The sequence below is a fragment of the Lepidochelys kempii genome, chromosome 9, assembly GCF_965140285.1.
Source record: "Lepidochelys kempii isolate rLepKem1 chromosome 9, rLepKem1.hap1, whole genome shotgun sequence".
Classification (NCBI taxonomy): Eukaryota; Metazoa; Chordata; order Testudines; family Cheloniidae; genus Lepidochelys; species Lepidochelys kempii.
In genome coordinates this window covers 73218785-73244332 of record NC_136388.1, presented here as the reverse complement: position 1 = coordinate 73244332, position 25548 = coordinate 73218785, and the positions used below count along the sequence as shown (strand labels likewise).

Sequence of the window (25548 nt, the reverse complement as noted above, 5' to 3'; positions counted from 1 at the left end):
TCTAGTTCTTTTTTGAATCCTATTATAGTCTTGGACTTCACAGCATCCTCTGGCAAGGAGTTCCACAGGTTGACTGTGCGTTGAGTGAAAAAATACTTCCTTTTGTTTGTTTTAAATCTGCCTATTAATTTCATTTGGTGACTCCTAGTTTGTGTGTTATGAGAAGGAGTAAATAACAGTTCCTTATTTACTTTCTCCATCTAGCCTCATGCATTCAGGACAAAAACCCAATAACTTCATAAAGACTCTAATAATTTTGCTTCCTGTTATGCTTACTAAATATGCAGTTCTGGGCACAAATTTGAACTGAATTTTTGATCTAGAATAACTGAAATGTGTTGGTGTGTCTGATGAGTCATCTTAAATAACTTGACGAGGCATATTAAGTTCCAAGTAGAAATGTGTCCATTCTGCAGAATCACTTCTCCTTATTAATTAGGGTTCTAAGATGAGATGCCAGAGCCTGAATGGGCATAGATAGTAAACTACCCTTTCACTCTTGGAGATGGTCCTCTCCAGTTAAGAGTGAGGCATGTTTGTGGGATTGTATAGGACAAGTTGAACTTTTGCTATCATGTTGTACCTGTTCTAAGAATAACTGCAGAACTTTAGTCTCAGAGGCTATCAGGCTAGACCCTTTAGCCAGCACTGAATTCATCCCAAAAATATTTTGCAAAGAAAAAAAATTCCCCAAAGTACAAGCCTCATTTAACGATGGGCAGATTATTTAAACCTTGACTCCAAAAAGGAAGGTACGGTATATAATACATGCTTTAAATGTAAATGATAGACATTTTTAGTAGCAAAACAAAGCCTTTATTAAAATATAGTAATCTATAAAGCTTTTTATATAATCAAATGAATTACAGTAATGCAAGTCTGAGAAATGATCTGGAAAAGGTAGAGTGCAGTCCCATAAAAGCAAGCTATGATAACCTTTCTGTAATTCTTTAACATGTTGAAAGAGTATTTCTACAGTGACTTATTAAATTAGGCAAGGTCACCTTTTCATTTTATTAACAGATTAGATTTGCCAGATCGTGGACTTTGATTCTGAAAATGTGGATGAATCATGCACTAACATAATGTCAAGAAGAAAATAGGTTGAAACAATGCGAAATCAATTTTATACAGCTTAAACTTTTTGTTTTTAGCATTAGTTGCTTGTAAAATATGGTAAAATGCTTAATTACTGACTGTAATTTGTGTGTTGATTAGATATGCTTTTCAAATAATAAAAACAATACTTACGATTTTTATAAAGGAAGGAAATCTTTTCAGAATTAATGAGAAATCCTCTGCATTTGACATACAGTATCCTAGAATCGTAGAGAAGTAGGTTTGGAAGAGACCTCAGGAGGTCATTTAGTCCAACCCCTTGCTCAAAGCAGGACCTACTGCAACTAAACCATTCTACTAGGGCTTTGTCAAGCCTGGCCTTAAAAACCTCTACGGATGGAGATTCCACCATCTCCCTAGGTAACCCATTCCAGTGCTTCACCACCCTCCTGTTGAAATAGTTTTTCTTAATGCTTTTTTTGCCTCTGTCTTCACAAATAAGGTTAGCTCTCAGACTACTACACTGGGCAGCACAGCATGGGGTGGAGGTGACCAGCCCTCTGTAGAGAAAGAAGTAGTTAGGGACTATTTCGAAAAGCTGGATGAGCACAAGTCCATGGAGCCGGATGCACTGCATCCGAGAGTGCTAAAGGAGTTGGCGGATGTGATTGCAGAGCCACTGGCCATTATCTTTGAAAACTCATGGCGATCAGAGGAGGTCCCGGACGACTGGAAAAAGGCTAATGTAGTGCCTATCTTTAAAAAAGGGAAGAAGGAGTATCTGAGGAACGACAGGCCAATCAGCCTCACCTCAGTCCCTAGAAAAATCATGCAGCAGGTCCTCAAGGAATCAATTCTGAAGCACTTAGAGGAGAGGAAAGTGATCAGGAACAGTCAGCATGGATTCGCCAAGGGCAAGTCATGCCTGACTAATCTAATTGCCTTCTATGATGAGATAACTGGCTCTCTGGATGAGGGGAAAGAAGTGGATGTGTTATTCCTTGACTTTAGCAAAGCTTTTGACACGGTCTCCCACAGTATTCTTGCCAGCAAGTTAAAGAAGAATGGACTGTAAGGACTATAAGGTGGATAGAAAGCTGGCTAGATTGTCGGGCTCAATGGGTAGTGATCAATGGCTCTATGTCTAGTTGGCAGCCGGTATCAAGTGGGGTGCCCAAGGGTCGGTTCTGGGGTCAGTTTGTTCAGTCTCTTCATTAATGATCTGGAGGATGGTGTGGATTGCACCCTCAGCAATTTTGCAGATGACACTAAACTGGGAGGAGAGGCAGATATGCTGGAGGGTAGGGATAGGATACAGAGTGCCCTAGACAAATTAGAGGATTGGGCCAATAGAAATCTGATGAGGTTCAACAAGGACAAGTGTAGAGTCCTGCACTTAGGACGGAAGAATCCCATGCACCGCTACAGACTAGGGACCGAATAGCTAGTTCGGCAGAAAAGGACCTAGAGGTTACAGTGGACAAGAAGCTGGATATGAGTCAACAGTGTGCCCTTGTTGCCAAGAAGGCCAGTGGCATTTTGGGATGTATAAGTAGGGGCATTGCCAGCAGATCAAGGGACGTGATGGTTCCCCTCTATTTGATATTGGTGAGGCCTCATCTGGAGTACTGTGTCCAGTTTTGGGCCCCACACTACAAGAAGGATGTGAAAAAATTGGAAAGTGTCCAGCGGAGGGCAACAAAAATGATTAGGGGACTGGAACACATGACTTATGAGGAGAGGCTGAGGGAACTGGGATTGTTTAATCTGTGGAAGAGAAGAATGAGGGGGGATTTGATAGCTGCTTTCAACTACCTGAAAGGGGGTTCCAAAGAGGATGGACGTAGACTGTTCTCAGTGGTAGCAGATGACAGAACAAGGAGTAATGGTCTCAAGTTGCAGTAGGGGTGGTTTAGGTTGGATATTAGGAAAATCTTTTTCACTGGGAGGGTGGTGAAGCACTGGAATGCGTTACCTAGGGAGATGAGGTGGTGGAATCTCCTTCCTTTGAAGTTTTTCATGTCAGGCTTGACAAAGCCCTGGCTGGGATGATTTTGTTGGGGATTGGTACTGCTTTGAGCAGGGGGTTGGACTAGATGACCTCCTGCGGTCCCTTCCAAGCCTGATATTCTATGATTCTATGATTCTAATATCTAACCTAGACTTCCCCCACTGCAGCTTGAGACCATTGCTCTTTGTTCTGTCATGTGCCACCACTGAGAACAGCCGAGCTTCATCCTCTTTGGAACCCCCCTTCAGGTAGTTGAAGGCTGCTATCAAATCCCGCCCCACTCTTCTCTTCTGCAGACTAAATTAAGCCCAGTTCCCTCAGCCTCTCTTCATAAGTCATGTGTCCCAGCCCCCTAATAATTTTCGTTGCCTTCTGCTGGACTCTCTCCAATTTGTCCACATCCTTTCTGTAGTGGGGGCCCCAAAACTGGACTCAGTACTCTAGCTGTGGACTCACCAGTGCTGAATAGAGGGGAATAATCACTTCCTTCAATCTACTGGCAATGCTCCTACTAATGCAGCCCAATATGCCGTTAGCTTTCTTGGCAACAAGGGCACACTGTTGACTCATATACAGCTTCTCGTCCACTGTAATCCCCAGGTCCTTTTCTGCAGAACTGCCGCTTAGCTAGTCGGTCCCCAGCCTGTAGCAGTGCATTGGGTTCTTCTGTCCTAAGTGCAGGACTCTGTACTCGTCCTTGTTGAACCTCATCAGGTTGGCCCAATCCTCCAATTTGTCTAGGTCACTCTGGACCCTATCCCTACCCTACAGCTTATCTACCTCTCCCCCCAGTTTAGTGTCATCCACGAATTTGCCCCTGGTTAGTTCCTCCAGCAACTGTACCGGAAGGGTGTCTCCAACACTCTCCAGAAATGTCCTGGATTGTCTGTGCACTGCTATATTGCTCTCCCAGCAGATGTCAGGGTGATTGAAGTGCCCCATGAGAACCAGGGCCTGTGATCTGGAAACTTCTGTTAGTTGTCCGAAGATTGCCTCATCTACCTCATCCTCCTGGTCTGCGGTGGTCTATAGCAGATGCCCATCATGACATCACCTTTGTCGCTCTCGCCTCTAAACTTAACCAAAGACTCTCAGCAGGCTTTTCTCCAGTTTCATACTGAAGCTCTGAGCAATCATACTGCTCTCTTACAAACAGTGCAACTCCTCCATCTTTTCTCCCCCGCCTGTCTTTCCTGAACAGTTTATACCCATCCATGACAGTGCTCCAGTCATGTGAGTATACAATCAGAGCTTTGAAAGGAGAGCTACAAACAGTAGTCAATGGGACTATTCATGTGCTTAAAATTAAGTGCTTTACTGGAACAGGCTCAGAATGTTCAGCACCTTGCTAATGCCAGCCATATCATTTTCATGCTCACATCCTTACTATATTTTTGTGTGCTCATTTCCCTCCCTCTTTTTTGGGGATATGCCATTTATATGAGAGAGAAAACGAAATAAAAAAGATGTTTTAAAATATTATCCAACAAATACCTTTTTTCATTGTTTATAAAGAATTTGAGGCAATAATACCTAAATAAGGCAGAAAAGTTATTTTTGTAATTTCCCCTCCAATTTCTTGAAATGATTCATTTTTTAATCAGTATCTATTAACTGAGAGAGGTCGATGTGTAAATTAAAAAGATAGATAATCTTTTCTAGTCTGTCTACAACAGACAGTACCCACTGCTGGAATACTGTATCCAGTTCTGGGGCCCATGATTTAAGAAGGATGTTAATAAATTGCAGAGGGTTCAGAGAAGAGCCCTGAGAATGATTAAAGAATTAGAAGCCATGCCTTATAGTAATTGAGCTCCTTGAGTCTATCTGTTTAGCTTAACAAGGAGAATGTTAAGGAGTGACTTGATTACAGTCTAAAAGTACCTAAATGTGAAACAAATATTTAATAATGGGTTCATCAGTCTAGCAGAGAAAGGGTATAACATGATCATATGGCTGGAAGTTGAAGCAAGACATATTCAGAGTGGAAATAAGATGTAAATTTTTAACCTTGAGAGTAATGAACCATTGGAACAATTTACCAAGGGTATTAGTGGATTCTCCATCAGTGACAATTTTTAAATCAAGATTAGCTGTTTTTCTAAAAGATCTGCTCTAGGAATTATTTTGTTGAAGTACTATGGCTTGCGGTATATTGGAACGCCGAACAGATGATCACAATGGTCCCTTCTGGCTTTCGAATCTGAGTCTATGAATACTGTCACTGATTCCCAAATGGTGGGTAACTAAAGGAGTAAATTTGAATAGATTGTTTTCATATTACATGTATGATCTCAAATGAAAGTATACTAATATACAGAAACAGCTAAATCCCACTATCATTGACAGCTCAATAGTTCTGCACACATATGCAGAAAACACTCTTCTTGCCACTTACTGCACACGCTTAGTGCTCAACAGAGTGCAATTGACTTGGCCCCAGCAATCGCAGAGCAGGTGACTTGATTACACTGAAATCAGGCAGAAAATGTCCTCTTCTGGCCACTCAAGTGAATCAGTCAAATTATCGAGTGGCAAAACTAATTCTACGCCTTGGGCCATCAGAGCTGCCACTTCCTATAAGTCAAGCCTTCACTTAGTGTGAAATTGTTTTTTATTTTATTCTCTTTTATTTATTATGCTTATTTCAGCTAATCCATTTAGTGAATGTGAATCAGCCAGCATACTAGAGCTGTTTCAGATGTGCAACCTTCTCATGCAGTGATGCTGAAATATTTGAGGATTTAGGTCCATTTAGGAAAATTCCAGCTCTCTTATGACTTTATATAATTATAAAGTAATATTTCAGATTTTCGAATGAGAAGAAAAGATTAAATATGATTTTAAAATTGACTAAAATGACTTGTGGCTGAGCTTTTTTTAAATAACAGATATAATTCAGAGGGGACACTTAACTTACACTTTTAAGAATTAGAAACATATTTGCCATTAATTGCATGCCATTAAGTACCAGTTAATTTTAAGGAGTTTAGCAGAACAAATACTCCCCTAGAAAGCTTCTAATATTGTTTTTAATTTTAAATATGGACTTAAATTCTAAGGGGCCATACAGAAATTAGTCCAAAGATCTACATAATTTACCCATACAAATGGTGCATCCCAGGTATCACACCACTATATAATTCTGTCCATATGCCAACCCCACAATTCTTTTGTGCCTCTAGGTCAGAGGTGGGCAGGTTACGGCCCACGGGCCACATCCAGCCTGCAGGACCCTCCTGCCCGGCCCCTGAGCACCTGGCCCGGGAGGCTAGCCCCTGGCCCCTCCCCTGCTGTTCCCCCTCCCCTGCAGTCTCAGCTCACTGTGCTGCTCTGGGCAGCAGAGCTGCGAGTTCTTGCTGGGCAGCGCAGCTGCAGAGCCGCGGCCTGACCCAGTGCTCTGTGCTGTGCGGTGGCATGGCTGGCTCCAGCCAGGCGACACAGCTGCCTGTCCTGGTGCTCTGGGCAGCACAGCTGTAGTGCCGGCAGTCTCCGGTGCTCCAGGTAGTGCAGTAAGGGGGCAAGGAGCAGGGGGGGTTGGATAGAGGGCAGGGGAGTTTGGGGTGGTGGTCAGGGGGCAGGGATGTGGATAGGGGTTGGGGCCGTCAGAGGGCGGGGAACAGGGGGGTTGAATGGGGGCAGGAGTCCTGGGGGGGGACAGTTAGGAAGGAGGGGGGGGGTTGGATAGGGTGGTGGGGGGCAGTCGGGGCAGGGGTTCTGGGGGCGGTCAGGGAGAAGGGGTCGTTGAATGGGGCAGAGGTCCGGGGGGCAGTCAGGAATGAGAGTGGGGGTTGGATAGGGTGGCGGGGGGGGCAGTCAGGGGCAGTCTGGGGGTGGTCCGGGGACAGGCAGGGGCGGATGGGGCAGGGGTCCCGGTGGGCCATCAAGGGACAGGGAATCTGGAGTTGGATGGCTCAGGAGTCCTGGGGGACCGTCAGAGGCCGAGAAGCAGTGCGGGTCGGATAGTGGGCAGGGGCTGGGCCACGCCTGGCTGTTTGGGGAGGCACAGCCTCCCCTAAATGGCCCTCCATACAATTTTGGAAACCAGATGTGGCCCTAAAGCCAAAAAGTTTGCCCACCCCTGCTCTAGGTGCACAGTGTTACGTTGTCCCATACAAAAAGTTTATGATATGTTGGTTTATTTCATTTCATGTAAAGGTAAAGAAACAAGAGATGGGTCAGGGAGAAACTGAAAGAAACTCCCACTCCTGCTGATCAGTACACAGAGTCAGAATATGTCTTGTGCAGATCAGTGGAGAAAGAAGGCAGAAGTCTCAAAGGCAAGCAGAGTCTTAGAAAGGAGAGGGAAGGTTCACACAGTTAACAAAATGGATGCATTTTTGCTGGTGGCATGGGACCAGCTTCTGCTAGCTCTAGCAGGCTCTTAACAGAGTTCCTATATGTGATGTATGGAAAATGCAGTGGATTGTTGACCTTTGTGTTCTGCATCATTTAACTGCCATTGTCCTAGAAAGGTAGTGCCATCTTCCAGTGTCATTTTGGAGGGTTCTGCCATTGGTTAGTTTTTGGTGTTTATATGTGCAAATTTGGCCCTTAAAAACTGTTATGATAAAATCTTGGATGTGTATTTAAAATATATCAGGATAATGTAAGCTTTATAAAAACCTAGATGGTGTTTTGTAAATGACAGCTGTTTGCCAATTTCAGATTGCTGAAAGTTTGTTTGCTGCCAGGCTTGACTATCCCTGTGCAAAAATCTGTTAAGCATTGTAGACATGTTATCAGGATTTATGTTAGTCTTCCTGGTCTGGAGCATTGCTTGTAACTAGGAGCCATCATTTGGAGTTACAGATGATTTTTTTCTCCTCAGTAGCTTATTATGTGAGGGGGAAATTGCTTGTTATCGCTATGTCTTTTGCCCAGCAACCCTGATGAGCATTTGTGTACCCAGACAAATTTTAGTCAAACATTGTACATAGGAACTTAAGCTGAGATCAGCTTCTTTGCCCATCAATAAGGCCCTACCAAATTCATGGTCCATTTTGGTCAATTTCATGGTCAGAGGATTTAAAAAATTGTAAATTTCATGATTTCAGCCATTTAAATCTGAAATTTCACAGTGTTGTAATTGTAGGTATCCTGACTAAAAAAGGAGTTGTGTGGGGTGGGGGTCACAAGGTTATTATAGGGGGGGTTGCAGCAGTGCTCCTCTTACTTCTGCACTGCTGCTGGCAGCGGCTCTGCCTGCCTAGCTGGGGAGCAGTGGCTGCTGGCTGGGAGCCCAACTCGAAAGCCAGAGCCGCTGACAGCAGCAGCGCAGAAGTAAGGATAGAAACATACGTTATTGCCACACTTACTTTTGCGCTGTTGCCTGCAGAGCTGGGCCCTTAGTCAACAGCCACCAGACTCCGGACACCCAGCTCTGAAGGCAGCAGTGCAGAAGTAAGGATGGCGTGGCATGGTATGGTATTGCCACGCTTACTTCTATGCTGCTGCTGGCGGGGGGCTCCCTTCAGAGCTGGGCACTTGGCCAACAGCTGCTGCTCTCCAGCTGCCCAGCTCTGAAGGCAGTGCAGAAGTAAGGGCGGCAATACTGTCATCCCCCCCTAAAATAACCATGTGACCCCCCTGCAACTCCCTTTTGGGACAGGACCCTGAATTTGAGAAATACTGGTCTCCCCCTGTGAAATCTTTATAGAATAGAGTAAAAGCACACAAAAGACCAGATTTCACAGGGGGGAAGAGGGGAAGACCAGATTTCATGGACCATGACGTGTTTTTCATGGCTGTGAATTTGGTAGGGCCCTACCCATCAATATAACCATGTCTCCCCCTTTTTTGAATCCTTCTAATTGGTCCCCTTTCTCCATTGCATCACGTTCAAGCTTCTTGCCTTGTTTTCAAGGCTGGGCATTATTGTGCCTCTCCTTACTTATCTCTGCTTGTCTAGTATTGTCTGATCTCCTGTCTTCTCTGCTCAGCCAATGATGCTAACCTTAACATCTTGTTTGTCTGCTTCTCCTCCAACTGTGCTTTCTTTCATGCCATGGCCTATATATCAGATGCTTTCCTTGGATGGTCTTACCCTTTCTGCATTCAAATCCCTATCAAGATCCATTTCTGCTCTGAGTACAAAAAATTAGCCAGCTATATGTTGTCGTCATCATCATCATCAAGATATGATGGAACTCTCAGGATGTGCCCTATTATCATCTTGACCACTTACTCGTGTACTTCTTTCTCTTACTCTTCATCTGTGACTGTTTTTCAAATTGTAAACTCTTTGGGGCAGCATCTTCACCTTTTTATATGTACAGCATGTACCATATTTTATGTGCTACTGTAATAGAAATCATTGACAATAATACAAATAGCTAGTTTAAGATAGTAAAAGAGCATTCAGCTTTAAGATTTTATATTTATATTTATTTATTTACTTATTTAATGCCAAATTGATTAGTCAGGTAAGTGGATATTGAGCTCCTGGGTGTTTTTGCAAAGGCTACACTTTCCCATCCAAGAAAATTAGATGGCATTTACAGAAATGGGTGAGCTGTGATGTCTGATGTTATCACTCACGTGTCACACATGTACATTCTTGCTGGTTGACAGCTAGCAACGTGACTTCCATGCTCCACATCTTCTGATTGGCATCTCAAAGGTTTGCTTTCACATATGTCAAGATGTGCCAGTTTGGTTGTGGAATTCCTGTCATTATAAATGCTCTATCTGGTTCAATCAATATTTGTCTTCTGTGGAATATCAGTGCTATTCCTGCAATGCTTTCTTGGGATGCCATGAATTGTAATTATAAACAGTGCAATAACTTGGCGGAATTATACATGCTTCCTAACAGAAACCAGTTAACGAACTACATGCATCACTTTCAAGGTATGCACAAGAAAAAAAGGGTTTTTCTCATATGTAGTTAATTACTTATAACAGTTTTACACATGTTGCAACATATATATATATATATATATATGTATATAATGAATCCAACTAAAATTTGGGTTTTTTTGCTCTGAACTTAAAAAATTCTAGTGGGTAAATCTTCTTGGGTGCAGAACAAGTCCAAGATGTTATCCCTGTGTGTGGAAAATGCAGTTACCAAAATCAGTATAATTTGAATGTGTCAGACTTGTGTTTTCCAAAGTGACTCTACCCTTTCAACAGGGAATTCAAGTAAAATACAAATATTTTCCTCTGAGTTTCTGTGCTAAATCCCAGATTAAAAATTAAGCAAGCATTTTCTGCACTAAAAGACATGCTCTCTAGGTTAATCTTAGTTTAACAGTGACTCAGGTGATTTCTGTATTAGATTCTGAGGACCTAGCAGTTTGATACTATACATTGATATTGCTGGTCAATGTTGCCTTTTTATAGTGCCAGATATTGCCACTGCTAAAGAAACAGGTCTGCATTTGTATAATTGTTTCACTCACTTAGAACCACTGAGTGGAGTCTTGAGTATTTTATTGGCTACATTTTGAGATAGCTTTGGCTATCTTGCTTTCATCTGTGCCAGTAAAAGCTCTGATTTAATTGAACAGATAGGTCACATGTCTGAGTGAGCATAATTCTTAGGATTAGATTTCTAGTGAAAATAACTGATCATTAATTCTAAATTTTCTTTCCATTAATAGTCTGCAAAACTTCTAGAGAATACTTTTACAGTTTACAAGGGAATTTTAGTTGTAGTTTAAAAACATAAAACTTTCTTTCATTGTTTTTAATATCAGAGAATGCATCTGGGACTCCTGATTCCCTAACTACTGAGAAGTTTGGCAGATACAATATTCTGTATGACAGGATGTACTGATAGTATTATGCAGCTGCACACATTTAACAATTTGGTAGGCTTGAATTGTATACCCTGTTCTTTACTGAGAAATGAGCTGGAACTTTTGTGGCCAGTAAAAAGGTGTGAGAGAGGAACAGGTAGCTGAAAAACGACAAAGGATTTGATCTACTGGTCCAACGTAGCATCTCTTCTTTTGTGTAGGACCAAGAGGGAAGCAAAAGGCTTGGTCAGAGGAGAGAATGTAGCCTAATTTAGAAGCCTGTTGGGGAGCGGCACAAAACATTAGGCCCACCCTTCAAGCTCTGACTGGGTCCACAAAGAGGATGCTTCTCCAGTCTTCTGTCTGATCCAACAGAACAGTGGCAGCATTGCCATTTGCTCCTGGCCAGTGCTTTGTGACCTCTCTGATGGGGATAATGCATAGAGAGGCTGTTAATGCTGATTTGAGTAGCACTATCTGTTTCACTTTTTTTTTAAATGTAGGTTTTAGTCCATGCGGATTATTGTTCTCAGCTGCTTCCTGCTACTTGCGATTTTTCTCGCCAAGGGAATGGAGGTGCCTACATGGGTATGGAAAGGGGGGGATCTAGTCTACCTAAATTTCCTATCCGTGTGCTGTTGCCAGTGCCCCATCTCTCTCTCTCTCTCACACACTCTCTCCCTCTTTTTTTTTTTTTTGTTGGCAGCTTTGCTCCATTCCATGCTGAGCATTTTAATTTTTCTGAGAAAAATGAGTTATACGCTGAGGAGAGGATTAACTTCTGATTTTCCTGTTGACAAGAGCTGTTGTCTTTTGTCCATACAAGTCATTCCTGTGGCTCTAAAGTGAATTACAAGTCTATGTGTGAAGGAGAATAGCACCCCTTCCCTCAGTTTACTTTGGATTTTTCTTATTGGATGTAACAAGTTGAAAGGCAAACTCTCTTTCCCAGGGTTCTTTAACTCTACAGCACATAAATAACTTGGGGACTGGAGAGCTTTTGTACAAGTTGTTTTCAGAATTGAGAAATGTTTAAGGACATTTAGCAGGAGGCTGCATGTCTAGTGGACTGAGCATGGGCTTGGGAATCAAGATATTTTGAGTTTCAGTCTCAGGTCTGCCACTGTCTTGGTGTGTGATGTGGCTCTTAGTTTAAGATTTGCTATTCTCAGCTTCCCTGTCCATAAAATGGGGTTAATAAGACTGATTTTTAACTACCTCACAGGGCTGTTCTGAGAATTAGGTGGTTAATTGATGTTTGTAAAGCAGAAGGGGCTGCATATATTGTTGTATTACAGTGGGCCTGATCCTGCAGTCACACTTTGGCAAAAACTCTGCTCACTTTCCTGGGAGTTTTGCCTGAATAAGGATTGCCGGATCAAACTACTTTATTGTGAAAAATATGTTGATAATAGTGTAGATTAATTAAAACTATCATTCCACAGCATTTGTTTTATATCCACAATAAGTCTTTTTCAACAAGCTCTTTAAAGATGGGGGTAGAGGCGGAGAGGGTTTCAGTGACCTAGAAGTGGAAGACTTTTGTTTCTCATTAAACCATTTCTTGATGTTTCCCAATAGGTTTTCAGCTAAACACTTGTTAATCCCAGAGCTCTGACAAGTGAGGCCTGCTGAATTAGGCCAATCACTGCTACAAATAGCTAGTGCACATGAAACAGTAATCATTGCTTTCCAGTCTATTATTAGATTAACTTCATAGGGATTGCTTTTTTCTCCTGTGAGTTGGTGCATAAATGACATGCCTTACCCTCCAATAAATCTAACAGCAGAGTGGCTATGACATGATGTTCATACCCCTCAGTCCCATGACAGATTATTTTTGATTGCTGCAGAAGTTTACAGCAGCTTGAAACCATTAGAATTTAAAGGCATCATTGAAATTTTACAGCATACCTGACTCATACACAACACTGCTGGTACTGAGCTAAGTTTGTAGTATATTGGCTTCACGTCGTGATTGCCAGCCACAGTGAGTCTTGCTTACTTGTACTGATCCCCAGCTGTCATTTTGAAGAGGTAAACAATCATATGACACTTCTCCTCTGTGATCTCTCCTTGGAGAACATGTGCTTTTGTGAGTAATGAAGCTTTTTGAGATTTCCACCTTGGGAAAGTCATCAGTGTTGAACACTTGTAGGAACCACCTCATGTAGACACAAAACCTCATATATTTATATAGATGAACAAATGAAAACATGCCTTTGCCACTTATTAGCTTCTGCAGAGATTTTTAAACTGATGATATCTGGTCAATCTGTATATGTAGAATAAAAAAAGCTATATTGTTAGCAGATGGAATTCTATTTCAATAACATATAAGTGCTTTTAACAGTGTGTTTTTTTTCCAGATTTAAGAACTTTGTTTTTTCCTGATGAAACCCAGATAAAGTTTGCAAAGCTCAAGACTCTTCAAATCCAAGGTGTTTACTACTATTTATATCTCATGTCAATGACTGTATTTGGCTCTAGATATAAGCTTCGTTTAACTATTATTTTGTACAGCTGCATAGAATTTTGCTTCTTTAACCCTGAGGCTTGCATTTTTCAAGTTGCAAGACAGATGAATAGGAAGACATATGCTGTCTATCCATGTCTGTCAGTATAGCTATACCTGTGGGCAGTGCTTAAAGTGACCTGTAAAAAGTGTGTGTGTGTTGTGTGTGTGGGGTCTGTTATCACCCCCACATCTGCCTGTCCCTCTGCCCAGCAATTAAATCTTCCCCAACCTCCAAATCAGTCCTGTCCCACCATTAATTCTGCCCTCCATCTGTTGAATCCTCCAGATACCCCTTCCCCCATGCCTTCTGCAGTTCCCCCCACTCCTCATGCAGCTTCTTCACCCACCTCTCAAGTCTGGGGTGAGTTGCTTCAGAATCTCCTCTCCCCCTTGCCAGGACAGGTATTTCTGGGATGGAGGGAGGAGAAACAGAGTTGCCATCCTGTTGCTCATAGTGTTGGGTGGGGAGGGAATGTTTCAGAGCTGCCTTGAACTGCTGGGCTCTTTCTGCTCCTCCCTCCCTCCTCTCCTGTGGGAATGGTGAAAGAGTTCTGCTTGCTTGCTGCAGGAGCCCGATGGGCTGCTGTTCCCCAGGAGGTGGGCAAGCAGGGAAACCAGAGTATCAAAGGGATTCCCCTCCCCGCAGTACTAAAATTCTGTGCCTCAGTGACCCAGCTTATTTTTTAGAAATTTTATTTCCTGGGTCTGTGACCCGTTGCAATCCAATACACTTTAAGCACTGCCTATGGCTCTGTATATGCATTTACCTTCATATTATATATAAAGTGTGTGTGTACACCAGACTAATGTGAAATTGGTCTCTAAATGTTTATATGCTTTATAATGTGATTTCATTAATTTTGTTTACCTTTACTCTTCAAAAATCCTAGCTATGACAACTTGAACAAGCTAGCCTGTATCTATAACTTTCTTGGGCCAAAATTAGTTGGACAGTAGCACTGTTATTACCTTAATGTGTAGTACTATAATAGGTAGCCTGATTTGTATCAGAGAGAAAGTTAACACGAAGGCCAATCTAATACAGTCCAGTGGTGGTAATATTCTTGATCGGCATACTTTTTAGTATAATATGTGTAGTACCATTGGTGTGGTACATGTGAAATTCTCCAGAGAAAGCAATCATGTATTTGCTATGTCTTTTTCATAATACATATTAATTTCTAGCTTATCAAACCTATATATGTGCAGTTTCTATTACAAGAACAATGAGTTAGGAAACCTGGTAAGTTTTCAAGACTATGTTCTTCAGTTTGTGAGAGTATTGTGATCATAAGCTAGCCTGTACTGAATATTTATGCACATCACAAAATCTGTATACTTTTTGGAATTATTGTTTTCTGCTTAACAGAGATTAAAAAGTAGAATGAGAAATGACATAAACAGAAATTGTATAATGTATGCTAAAGTGCCATCATTCTACTCAACAGCATTGTGTTCACAGTTTGGATAAGGGATCACGTGACACAGAATGATTTCACATATGTGCTATAATATTTAGGCCACATAATATTAGGTTAAGTATAAATAAATAGGATGAATAATAGAGAATATTTGTTGAAAGGACATTTGGAATTCCTAAACGCAAGTATTTACACAAGAAACCTGATTCTAAGAGTTCTACTCATCCAGTCAGAGAACAGAATAGCTGGTATATGTTTAATCAAATCTAGTCAGCAGAATTTGAGAATTGTAACTATTCAGAGTTCAAGAACATTCTGCAGAAATTATTTGGGGTGAAATTCACTCTTGTGAAGAGGACCAGCAGAAGCCTTTATTTTGGACTTAAGTTATGCAAGCTACCTAAGGACCATTTGTGAAGTGAAAAAGAGACTAATTTAATCTAATGTATGGTTTGCTATTGTATCAGCTCTGGTATGGACAAATCACCAGCAATATTTTTTATTTTCTTACATTGAAATTTTTTTGTAATTGTATTTAAAAAGTGCTTCTATAGACAAAATTTTAAATTGTCAAAGTTTTTTTAAACACAAATACACTTCAAAAGTTTAGGCAGAAACAGTATTTTTCATGTGAAATTTCATATTAGGGCACATTTCTTCCAATGGATTTGTTAATCTTGGAAAAACAAAAGCTAGTTTTTTACAACGGGAAACTTGAGCTAACACATACCTTCAATGTAGTTGTACTATGGTACCATACTGTTGTAATGTTAGCAGGAGCAACACTTTTTTTTTCTGGTTGTGGATATTTCTTTACTTTTTCATCTGCCCACTTCGTGTTCCTTCATTTTTAAAAAATGAATGTTGAAAACATTGTATCACAAAATCCTTGGTAGATGATGTAAAAGGTTCTGACAATACATGGAGTCATATCATTTAAGATTGAGCCATTTTCTTTCTGACCTGTGAGATTTAAACCCCCAAAGAACTAAAGATTAATTCACTGTTTTTACACCAGATGTAGCCTCATAACACGTGGGATAAATCTTTTCTGCACCTGTAGTATAATAATTTCCTTATGCTATAATATAATACCTTGACTAATACCACAGCATCTTTCTTCTGACTTCAAAGAAACCAAAAACCACATTCAGATGGAAAACATTTTATTATTTTGTAATTCTTAGCTTTGTATATATTAAATGTAATAACTAATGAGTTTAGTAGAATAATACGTATTACCATATGCGAGAAGCATGTCTCATAACTCATGTACGCTTGTAAGAATTGTTAATGTTTGCAGTATTTGCAAGAACAAATCCATTCTGGAAATTATGTGGACGTATGCTTTCAGTTGGGGTTAAGTCCAGCATTTGGTCGAAGTTTTCTCTGTATTTCTGTCATGTCCCAATTCCTTCCAGAGAAAACAGTAATTTGTATCTTTGAGAGGAAGAAATGCTAATTGAAACCATGTAATAAAAAGGTAATTTAGTAAAACTATTAGTTTTTGTTTCTTACTCTTTTAAGTCTATTATTTTTAAAATTACTTTTGTATTAAAAAGGCTGTAAAACTAAGCTTGATGTCAGCACATTGCATATTCAGGCACATTTTAATTCTCATTTTCCTTTGCATGAATAGTAAAATCTTTATAAATTGGAAACTAAAATTAATTGAATAAACTCCCATTGAATGTGTTTATGTTTTTGCTTGCATTTTTAAAAAGCGCATTGCAAACTTTTTTTCCACAGCAAATGATGGTGCTTATCATTGACAACACCTCACTGAGATAATGTAGTGCAGGAAAAATAGTGCTGATGTAGGGGAGCAAATAACTTCAAACGTTCAGTAGCAGTTCTCAGAGTTACTATGTTTATTTCAGTAATATAGCAGTTATTGCTGGTTTCTATGTCTAAATTTTATTTCCCAACACAATACAGAATCCTTAAGGTCAACGGCTATGGCAGGCCTTAAAGCTTGGTTCTCAGCTGGAGTTGTCACTATATGCGGACTGGAGGGTCTGCTGCTCAGTTTGTAAAGTACTTCTGCCTACTCATTAAACAGAATATCAAATTACTGAAATACAGACTGATGCCAAAATGTTCAAACTAGGGGTTCTGTAGTTAGGCACTAAAATAGATGATTTGACTTTCTGAGATCTTCAGTGCAGAACTCACTGCTTTGTATAACACCTCAGAAAATCAGGTCATTTAATTAAGGGTGGAGGTATGCCTAACTTTAGGCGGCTAAATTTGAAAATGTTGGCTTTCAAATTATTTGTAATCTTTGAGTTAACTATATTTTCTTACAACAATCATTTAAGGAAATAATCACAAATGTAATTTTATAATGAACATGTAAGGCCCAATTCAGCTAAGCACTTAAGTACATACTTGCCTATGAGCAAATAAGTTGTGCCATTGGATGTCAATGAAACCATTCACTTGCTTAAAGCTAAGCATGTGCTTAAGTGCTCTGCTACATTGAGGCCTAAATTCTTCAGACCTCCTCTTTTCTTAATTGTTAGAGCTCTGTTATAGCTTTTATACTGCTGCTGTTGTTACTACTACTATGTATTTTACAGCAGGAGCTGAAGTGGAGTAGGAAATAGAAGTTATACTCATCAGTGACTGTTGCTAGAGGCATTCTGTGTGTGGAGTACTGAAGGAGACAGAATGCTGCTGGGGCAGCTTGTTTAGAAGCAGTTTTTGTACCTCTTTTTAAAGGTATAAAGTGTTTCCTGTAGCACCAGCCACCAGCTGATGTGTAGGGGTGGTGAGGCTCTGTGTTTTCCTCCACTCCCCTAAACCAAGATTCCCTGAAGTGTGGAGTGCATCTAGCCATTCTATCCCATCCACCTTATAAATGCAGGGCAAGCTCTGGTGATGAGGAAAGGGGCTCTCTGTGCCTTTCCTTAATTTACATGTATATGTATCAGGGTAGCCAGAATGTAGCGCTTAACGTAAATCATAATGTGACCAAAATATTAACTGGAGAGTACAAACTGCATTTAAAAGGTAATAATGGAAAATACAATAGAAGTTAATTACTACCCCCAGAAAAATAACAGGCTTAGGGCTGTGGGTTACTTCCGTCTGTTAGCCATTCTTTGTAATGGCTGGAAGATGTTGTGAATGGGTATTAATTATCTTCTGCTGTCTTTGTGTCTCCAAAGTACATGATTTTCTTGGAACCAAAGATCATGTTATATGTGTAAATGACAGATGAAATAAATAAATATAGAAAATAACAAACATTAGACATAGTCCAAATCCCTGTTCATAGCAAACGGTAATTACTATTAATGATACCGAGTTCAAAAGGATTAAAAGTCATTGAGCCTGGAATCTAACATTCTTCTTCAAGCGCCTGCTCATATCAATTCCAGTTAGGTGCACACCTGCGCCGTCATGCACAGATGTCGGAAACCTTCCCCCTTGCAGCTGCCTGTTGGGCTGGCTGTGGAGATCCCTGGAGTGGCGCCGACATGGTGCTCTATATATGACCCTGCCAGCCCGATCCCTTCTTACGGCCAGTGACAGTTGTTGAAACAGTGGTCTCTTATTCGCAAGTGCTCCACTACTCCCTGGCTATTTACTTATCTCTGTATATAGTTACCCTATTGTTAGTTGTTAGCTATCTGTTATCTTTAGTGTTAAGTATAGTCTTTGCCGCTTGAAGGGGTTTCCCCCTTCAACCCGGGGCATGCTGTCCCAGTGCTTCAAACCTTGCAGCTCCTGCGGCAAGCCTATGCCCATGGGCAACCTCCACGTCTCCTGTCTTTGGTGTCTGGGAGAGGCCCATCAGGCGGATAAGTGCAGGATTTGCAAAGCATTTAAACCTCTCACTAGAAAGGAGAGGGACATTAGACTCAAACAACTCCTCATGGAGTCAGCTCTCCATCCGCCACAACGCTCGGCCCTGAGTGCCTCAGTGCAGAGCGCTCCTCCAGCAGTGCCATCTACAGCATCGAAAAAGGACTCTGCATGCCCCTCTAGGGCCCGGGGGTATCCTGGGGCCCAAAAGCGCTCTCCCCTGCACCGTTCTCACTCCCCGGTCACCTGTAAGAAGCAGGCCATGGAGAAGCCCCCACAAAGGCCCGAGGCTGTAGTCACACCCGCAACAGAACACGGTGCGGACCAGGGACATAATGCCCACAGACTTTCCAGTAGGCCTCGTCCTCCATGAGCCCCCGCCTCCCTGGGAATCCCCATACCGCCAGACTCCCTGCAGGTGGAGGAGGTCACGCTGCCTTCTACACCTGACACCTTTGCGGCCGCCAGAGGAGTATAGTCATAGGCGTCCAAGTCCAAGGTTACTCACCTTTTTGTAACTGTTGTTTTCGAGATATGTTGTTCATATCTATTCCATTCCCCCCGACCTTCCCCTCTGTTCGAGTAGCTGGCAAGAAGTAACTGAAGGGGGTCGGGCCAGCAGGGTCATATATAGAGCACCGTATCGGCACCACTCCAGGGGGCTCCACAGCCGGCCCGATGGATAGCTGCTAGGGGAAAAGTTTCCGACATCTATGCACGCGGCGCGCGCGTACACCTAATTGGAATAGATCTGAGCAACACATCTCAAAGAACAACAGGTACAAAAAGGTGAGTAACTGTTTTTTCCTGACCTCAAGGCGAGACCTTAGTAAGCCATAAACTGGACTGGTCTCTTATTCTCAAAATGCTAAAAAGATTTCTAAGTCCACAGGTAGCAAGTCTCCGTCATCCAATCTAATGTTTAACCCTATTGCAGTATTAAAGTAATAGCCACATATTTGGCTTGGGTATATCAAACATTCTGTTTTCTGTAGATTTTAGGGAACATATGGTTTTATACTGAGACATTTTTAAAATCTACCTAAGGTTAATGTTCATGATGGCCCCTTGCAGCAATGTGAGGCAATAAACAACTTTTTGGTATGATTAAATGCTGAAATGAAGCTGGTTGGTTTTGACAACTGCCTAAGCAGTTTATTCTATATTTACTGTTGTGAACACTGACATCAAGGAAAAATGATAGAAAACCCACAATGTAAAATAATATGTTTTTTTGCTTCGTTTGTAAGGGAAGGAAGTTTCTGTGCTGTTGTCTCCTTGGAGTTTCTACTGATGTCTTTTTGAGGATGCTGACTGTGACTAAACAGTTGAGGGCATAGCTACAAAATGAATAGCTGTTTGGTGAAGTGGCTTACATTTAAAGGTAGCGTTGTAGTAGAATACATGAAGCCTAACCTTGGGAGGTGCTGTGTACTTTCAACTCCCATTCACTTACTGGGATTTGAGCTCACTCAACACCCCATCGGATCCTGTCCACAGGAGACCAATCTTAAAATATTCTCACTGTAACTGAATGCAGTAATTTTTTGTCTGGGCAGCAGGAAAAAAAGGACAGGGCTCCTTTAAGGGTCCTTACTGCATTTGGGTTATGAGAGAGAAGGAAAGGGGGGGACAGACTTACCTGAGAGGAGCCAAAGGGGGTTGGGGTTAGGAAGTGGCTGGGTCAGGTTGAGGCACTGACCCACCATGTGCACTGGGGGGGGGAGGAGAGCGGAGGGTATATGTATACCCTCTGCATTTTGGAGGGAATTCTCTTGGCCATGAATCACTAAACTACATGGGACCCTTGGGATCTGAGTAGGATTGTGTTTTGTGGTCTGCTGTGGGCTTGCACTGGTCGCTTTTGTTTTGTTTCGGGCTGGGGGAAAAAATTCTGTCACCGCCAGATTGGTCAAGGCAGGGTGAGTTATTTTTTTTTCACTTTTCCGACAGTGGATAGGGAGAGGTAGGTAAGGAGGTTAGGTCAAGATTGTCACAACTTAGGAAGTAGCAGATGTCCAGAACTACAGAGGGGTTATGGTTCCCTGATAAACAGGAGTTAAAAAGTCCCCCAGTCTCCCTTAACCCTCAGAGGAGAAGGTGGAGTCCCAGCAACAGGCTGACTGGGACCGGTTGGAAAGGGGTGGGCTGACAGCAGCCCCCTAAATAGGTGGAAACAATTAGGGAAAGAACGATGACCTGCACCGTATAATTTATTGCTGGTTATTCCTAGTTACTTTAAGAGAATAAAGTTGTGGCCTAATTGAATCACAACCATTAAGAACACCAATCTACATTTGTGGGCTCAGATCTCTTTGGAGAGCCTAAACTCTGAACGGTAGAAAAGTATATCTTTCTGTATCTAAGTACCTTGTGAATTTTACAGCAATATATGCATGTTATGTAACAATCATTTAAAAACACAGGATATTTGGGTACCTAGATCAGCACTTTCAAATGGATGCCTAAAGTTAGGTTTCACAGTGTACTCCTAAATAGGTGGCCTGATTTTTAAAAAGAGTATCAAGTACTCAGCAGCTTCTGTTGACGGGATGCTCAGCACGTCTGAAAATTAGGTTAGCACTTCAGAAAATTATTTAGGTGCTTGAATATGGGTTCAGGAGCCTACCTTTTGAAAATCTGGATCCTAAATGCAATTTGGGTGTCCAAATGTAGAATTGGTTGCCCATACTTAGATACCAACTAGGCACACAATGTTAGTAAGTGTTTTAGTTGCATTTATAAGGAGGGATAACATTGAATTTTTCTTGGCAATAAGTATCTGAAATTTCTCATTCTTATAATATGTTATAGACAGAAAATAATCCGTCTATATTACTGTCCTAAAGGATATTAATTATCTCTTATGAAACACATATAAGATTTGCAAACATGTGAAAACAGCAGGCTACTGTAAACGAACAGCCATAAATACAGCAAATAAGTAACAAAGTAAATGGTCTGTGCAATTTGTTATGGTAGATGAATTGTTTTTCCCTACATTTTTCTTTTATGACCTAAAGGAATCCCTCAGGCTCAGCATTAGACCCAACTACTTGCTTATGGACTGGAAAATGCAATATATTTAAAACAAGTAGGTTGGGTTATTGCCCTGCTGAAAGATCCTAATCTTTTAAATGTGAAAAGCGAGAGCTTTGCCTCACACACGTTACAGTAGACAAAAGTTTCCTGCTTCGTTCAAATCCATTCAATTTTCTTATATTAAATGTGAACCGTAAACCTTCAGATAATAGTACAAAGGGTAGTTTGAATTATGTTTTCCTTTTTCTTTCCAAAACATAGCACATGCACACACACACAAAAACAAGTCAATGCAGTATTGACACAGGTTTTTTTATTTGCTATCAGTTATAAATGCTGGGATTACCTGCGTGATTGTTTTCTCAGAAACCCATAATGTAATCTCAAATCTAATACTCTGACAACCATGCACTAATTAAAACTGCAATTATATTTTTGCTCAAACAAAACGACTTAATAAACATTATCACAAACTGTTTACCCTTCCCCAAAACAATTTATGTTCACTAATACAATTTCCTATTAAAACTGCTGCCAGGTAAATTAAAAACTCTTGAAATAGTAAGTAAGTGGGAAATTAATTCAACAATTTAATCTAGAGTTAATAACAGTTGCAAGCTCAGAAAAAGATTGCTACAGCGGGGAGTTAATTAACAGCTTATTCCCCATTTGATAAAAGTAATCCACTCTAATTCCAGTGTAATTTACCGCAATGTAATATAAAACCACAAGCTGCTACTGGTGCTGGTAATTATTAGCCTTGTCCTGTGGCCACATTGTCAATGAAAGTTAGCAGTATCTTAATAATAAGAGGCTGTCTGCTAAATGTCCACAATTAAAGATGTAATATGAAATCTTCAAACTGCGACAACCCTGTGTGTTTCTATTCACTGTATACAGTCAGGGGTTGCTATTCAAATGGAAAGAAGCACATTTAATTGGTGCACCTAATAACCAGGTGTGCATTTTGTCTGAAACATCGTGTGTGACTTTAACAACAATACAGTGAATGTTCAGTTGTTGCATTTATCATTAGTAGAATGAGGCCTTGTGCTTAGCTGTGTAAGGAGCATATAGAAATATCTTCTCTTACACTTTTGTTTTGAGGTTAAAATAAAGAAACAAAAATGTGCGTGTTTTATTGCCTTTAACACTGGGCCTTTTGTGGTTCCACCATAGTAAATATTTTGGGGTTTGCTTTTGGGCAATCACGTGAGTCGCTTAGTAGATAACTCTCTCTTATTTATTCTAAGTACTTTCACCATTTTCTTCTTGGTGTCTGTATACCTGTGAGTTAGACTCCTCAGCCTTCTTGAATTATGTGTTCTTAGTATTTTTCCCACAGGGAATTGTCATATTAAAGATAAGTGAGTCCACTATAATAATAGGGTTCATCAAAGTTCATAAAAGTAATTTAAAAGGGCATTTTATCTATAATGTCATATAAATACTGATTGTGGAAGTAAGTAATGTATGATATTATCCTACCCCATTAGATGTTAACAAGGGTTAAGTGTTTATTTCCCACTATCACTATAACATTTGTTTACACCATGAATCTAGTTGAGTAGGTTCCTTCTGGGCCTTTAATGGATTTCTCAGAAATAAAATGTCTATCGGGACGTGCTTTGTCAGACAGCAAAGCCAAACAAGCTCAAGTGAGGTCATAATTACACCTTTTTATTTTTCTAGTCTGAGAAAGGATGAGTTTTAAGGGACAGAATAGGAGAATGTAAAAGTATAGGAAATGCCTAATACAGTCTTCATATACTATTGTAAGGGTATTAGGGCTGGTTACAGAGATGATGAGAGTGATGATTCAGTCAGAGATATTTGATTGTTAATAAAATCATTCCGTCTTTCTCAGTTCTTTTTCATACATTTTGGGAAGAGGTGGTTCAGTGCAGAGGCAGCTGAGCATTTAGGCCTAAATTACACTGCTACAAGTTACTTATATTGGGGCAGTTGGGCCACCTGGTCTCAGTAGGCACTGATATATCTCCTCTGTACTGAAAGCATTTTTCCATTGTTGCAGATGAAATGTTTCCATAACTTATTTCAGTGCTTATTTCTGGGGTGGTGCAGTACTAAAGTGGAAATGACATATAGAGGAAATGCTTTTGGGTTTTATGCTTTCGGAGTGACCAGTGCCTTGGTGTCCTTGATGATGCTAAGAACACGGCTGATCAACACCAACTGCATCCATGCCAAACCCATCACTGACCAGGAAAGGCTGCACAAGGCATCGGAGTAATTATAACATTTAGGGCTTCCACAGGGCTCAAAGGGTTTATAAAGTACCTTCTTCCTGGTACCCCAAACCATCCCATGCATGATACACATCGTTCAGTGCTTATGTGCTACTTCCTTTGTCATAAACCCACTTTAAAAGTTAGATTTAATTTAATGTTTTCCAGATTCAGACAGAATGTCAAAGATCATTCTTTGAAAATCTAATTTAGTGCTGTCAGTAGGAGTGATAATGAATTGCCCTACTTAGATGTTTCCTCTACTCCAGAAGAAGAAGAAAGGACAGAATTTAAAACTCCTCACTAACCTAATGAGCAATTGGTGTTCAAGGTGTCTATTCCAGACTTTTTCAGCCAAATGAGGTGGCTTAAAGGTAATTAACCAATACAAAGTCGGAAGGAGGGAATTTATTTGAGTTTAATATATGCATCAAATTATCATGTTACTTGCAGTTTTTTCTAGTAGAGTCTCTCAGTGTCACTTTTAATAATGCCTATTTGTGTCTCCACTGCAACCACTCCTTCCCCTCCCCTATTTTCAGAGTTGTGAAAATCTGCTCTCAGGTAATGTTAGGTTTAAACTTGACCAGTGACAACTGAATCTTGGAGTGATTTTTTTTTCTTTTACAAATTTTCAGTTAAACAAATAACGTGACTATTTTTAAGGGCTTGTTTTCACTGTAGTGTAAGCTCCGGGTGTAACTTGAGAGTTGTCCTTAATCCCCCCACACAAACCTCTGCCTTGTTTTAAGCATGAGCTAGCTGGCCTGCCAAAGGAGTATGGGTTGAAGCTCAAGTGCTGCAACACTCAAATACAGCAGGGATGCAGCTACAGTCCACAGATCTGAGTTAGCGTCAGGCACTGCCTCCTCTGGTAGTCAGACACAGTGGTTGGAGCAGAGGTCAAAGGTAGATGTGGGGTTGGAACTGGGCGAAGAGTGGCACTTGAATTGAGATCCAGGGACAGGCTGGGGTCAGAACTGAGATCAGAATCCATATACGAGCCAGAATCAGTATCACAGCTGAGTCCAGGGGCAAGCCAGGGGTCAAAGCCAGGTGGTCATAGTCCAGGGACAAGCCAAGTCAGTACCATGCGGGTCTAGACACAGGTCAAAAGTTTAAGCCAGGTAATCAGAGTCCAAATGTCCAAGGAGGGTCAGGAAGCAGAGGCTAGACTGGAGCACGTCAGTAACATGACTGAGGGAAAGTCAGAGGAGGGCCAAGGACAAGGTTGGAACAGGGCTTGGAGTCTCAAGAGTCTGAAACATTGCGAGGCAGCAGGAGGGTTCCTGGCCATGTAGTGATCTGACTGATGTGCGGCTCTGGGGGTTGGGGAAATACCTGAGCGGGGGGATGGGCGGGGGGGACGGGGCGGGGGGGGGACGGGCGGGGGTGTCATTTGACCCATCTTGACTCAGATAGGTTGCTGCCGCATGCCTGAGGGCTGAGTCACTGCAGGCTCTGTTGGAAAGGTAAGTCAGTGTGGGTGGGTTGTTGCTGCATGTGCCTGATTCGTGACTCACCTCAGCTCCCTTGGAGGGTCAACTGAGTGAGCAGCCCTGGTTTGGCTGTGGTTTGCTTCACAGTTAGCACAACTCATCATCTGCTAATCCAATCACTCTCCATAGCTTGAGTGCTGTTTCACAGTGTGGTTGCTCTCACATTAGCTAGGCAGGCTCAAGTGGAGTAA

At 41.3% G+C, this 25548-nt stretch overlaps 1 protein-coding gene across 7 annotated transcripts in view; it reads left to right on the top strand.

Annotated features, from left to right (window-relative positions):
* The window catches only part of DACH2 (dachshund family transcription factor 2), a 457244-nt gene that overhangs the window by 259927 nt on the left and 171769 nt on the right, over positions 1-25548 (top strand). For 4 of the 7 annotated variants that reach the window (XM_073360878.1, XM_073360875.1, XM_073360872.1 and 1 more), the window contains exon 3: positions 13185-13256. The exons of the other annotated variants lie outside the window; for them this stretch is intronic. In XM_073360878.1, coding sequence (XP_073216979.1) covers positions 13185-13256 — 72 coding nt within the window. The remainder of the gene's footprint in view (positions 1-13184; positions 13257-25548) is intronic. 7 annotated transcript variants of the gene reach the window in all.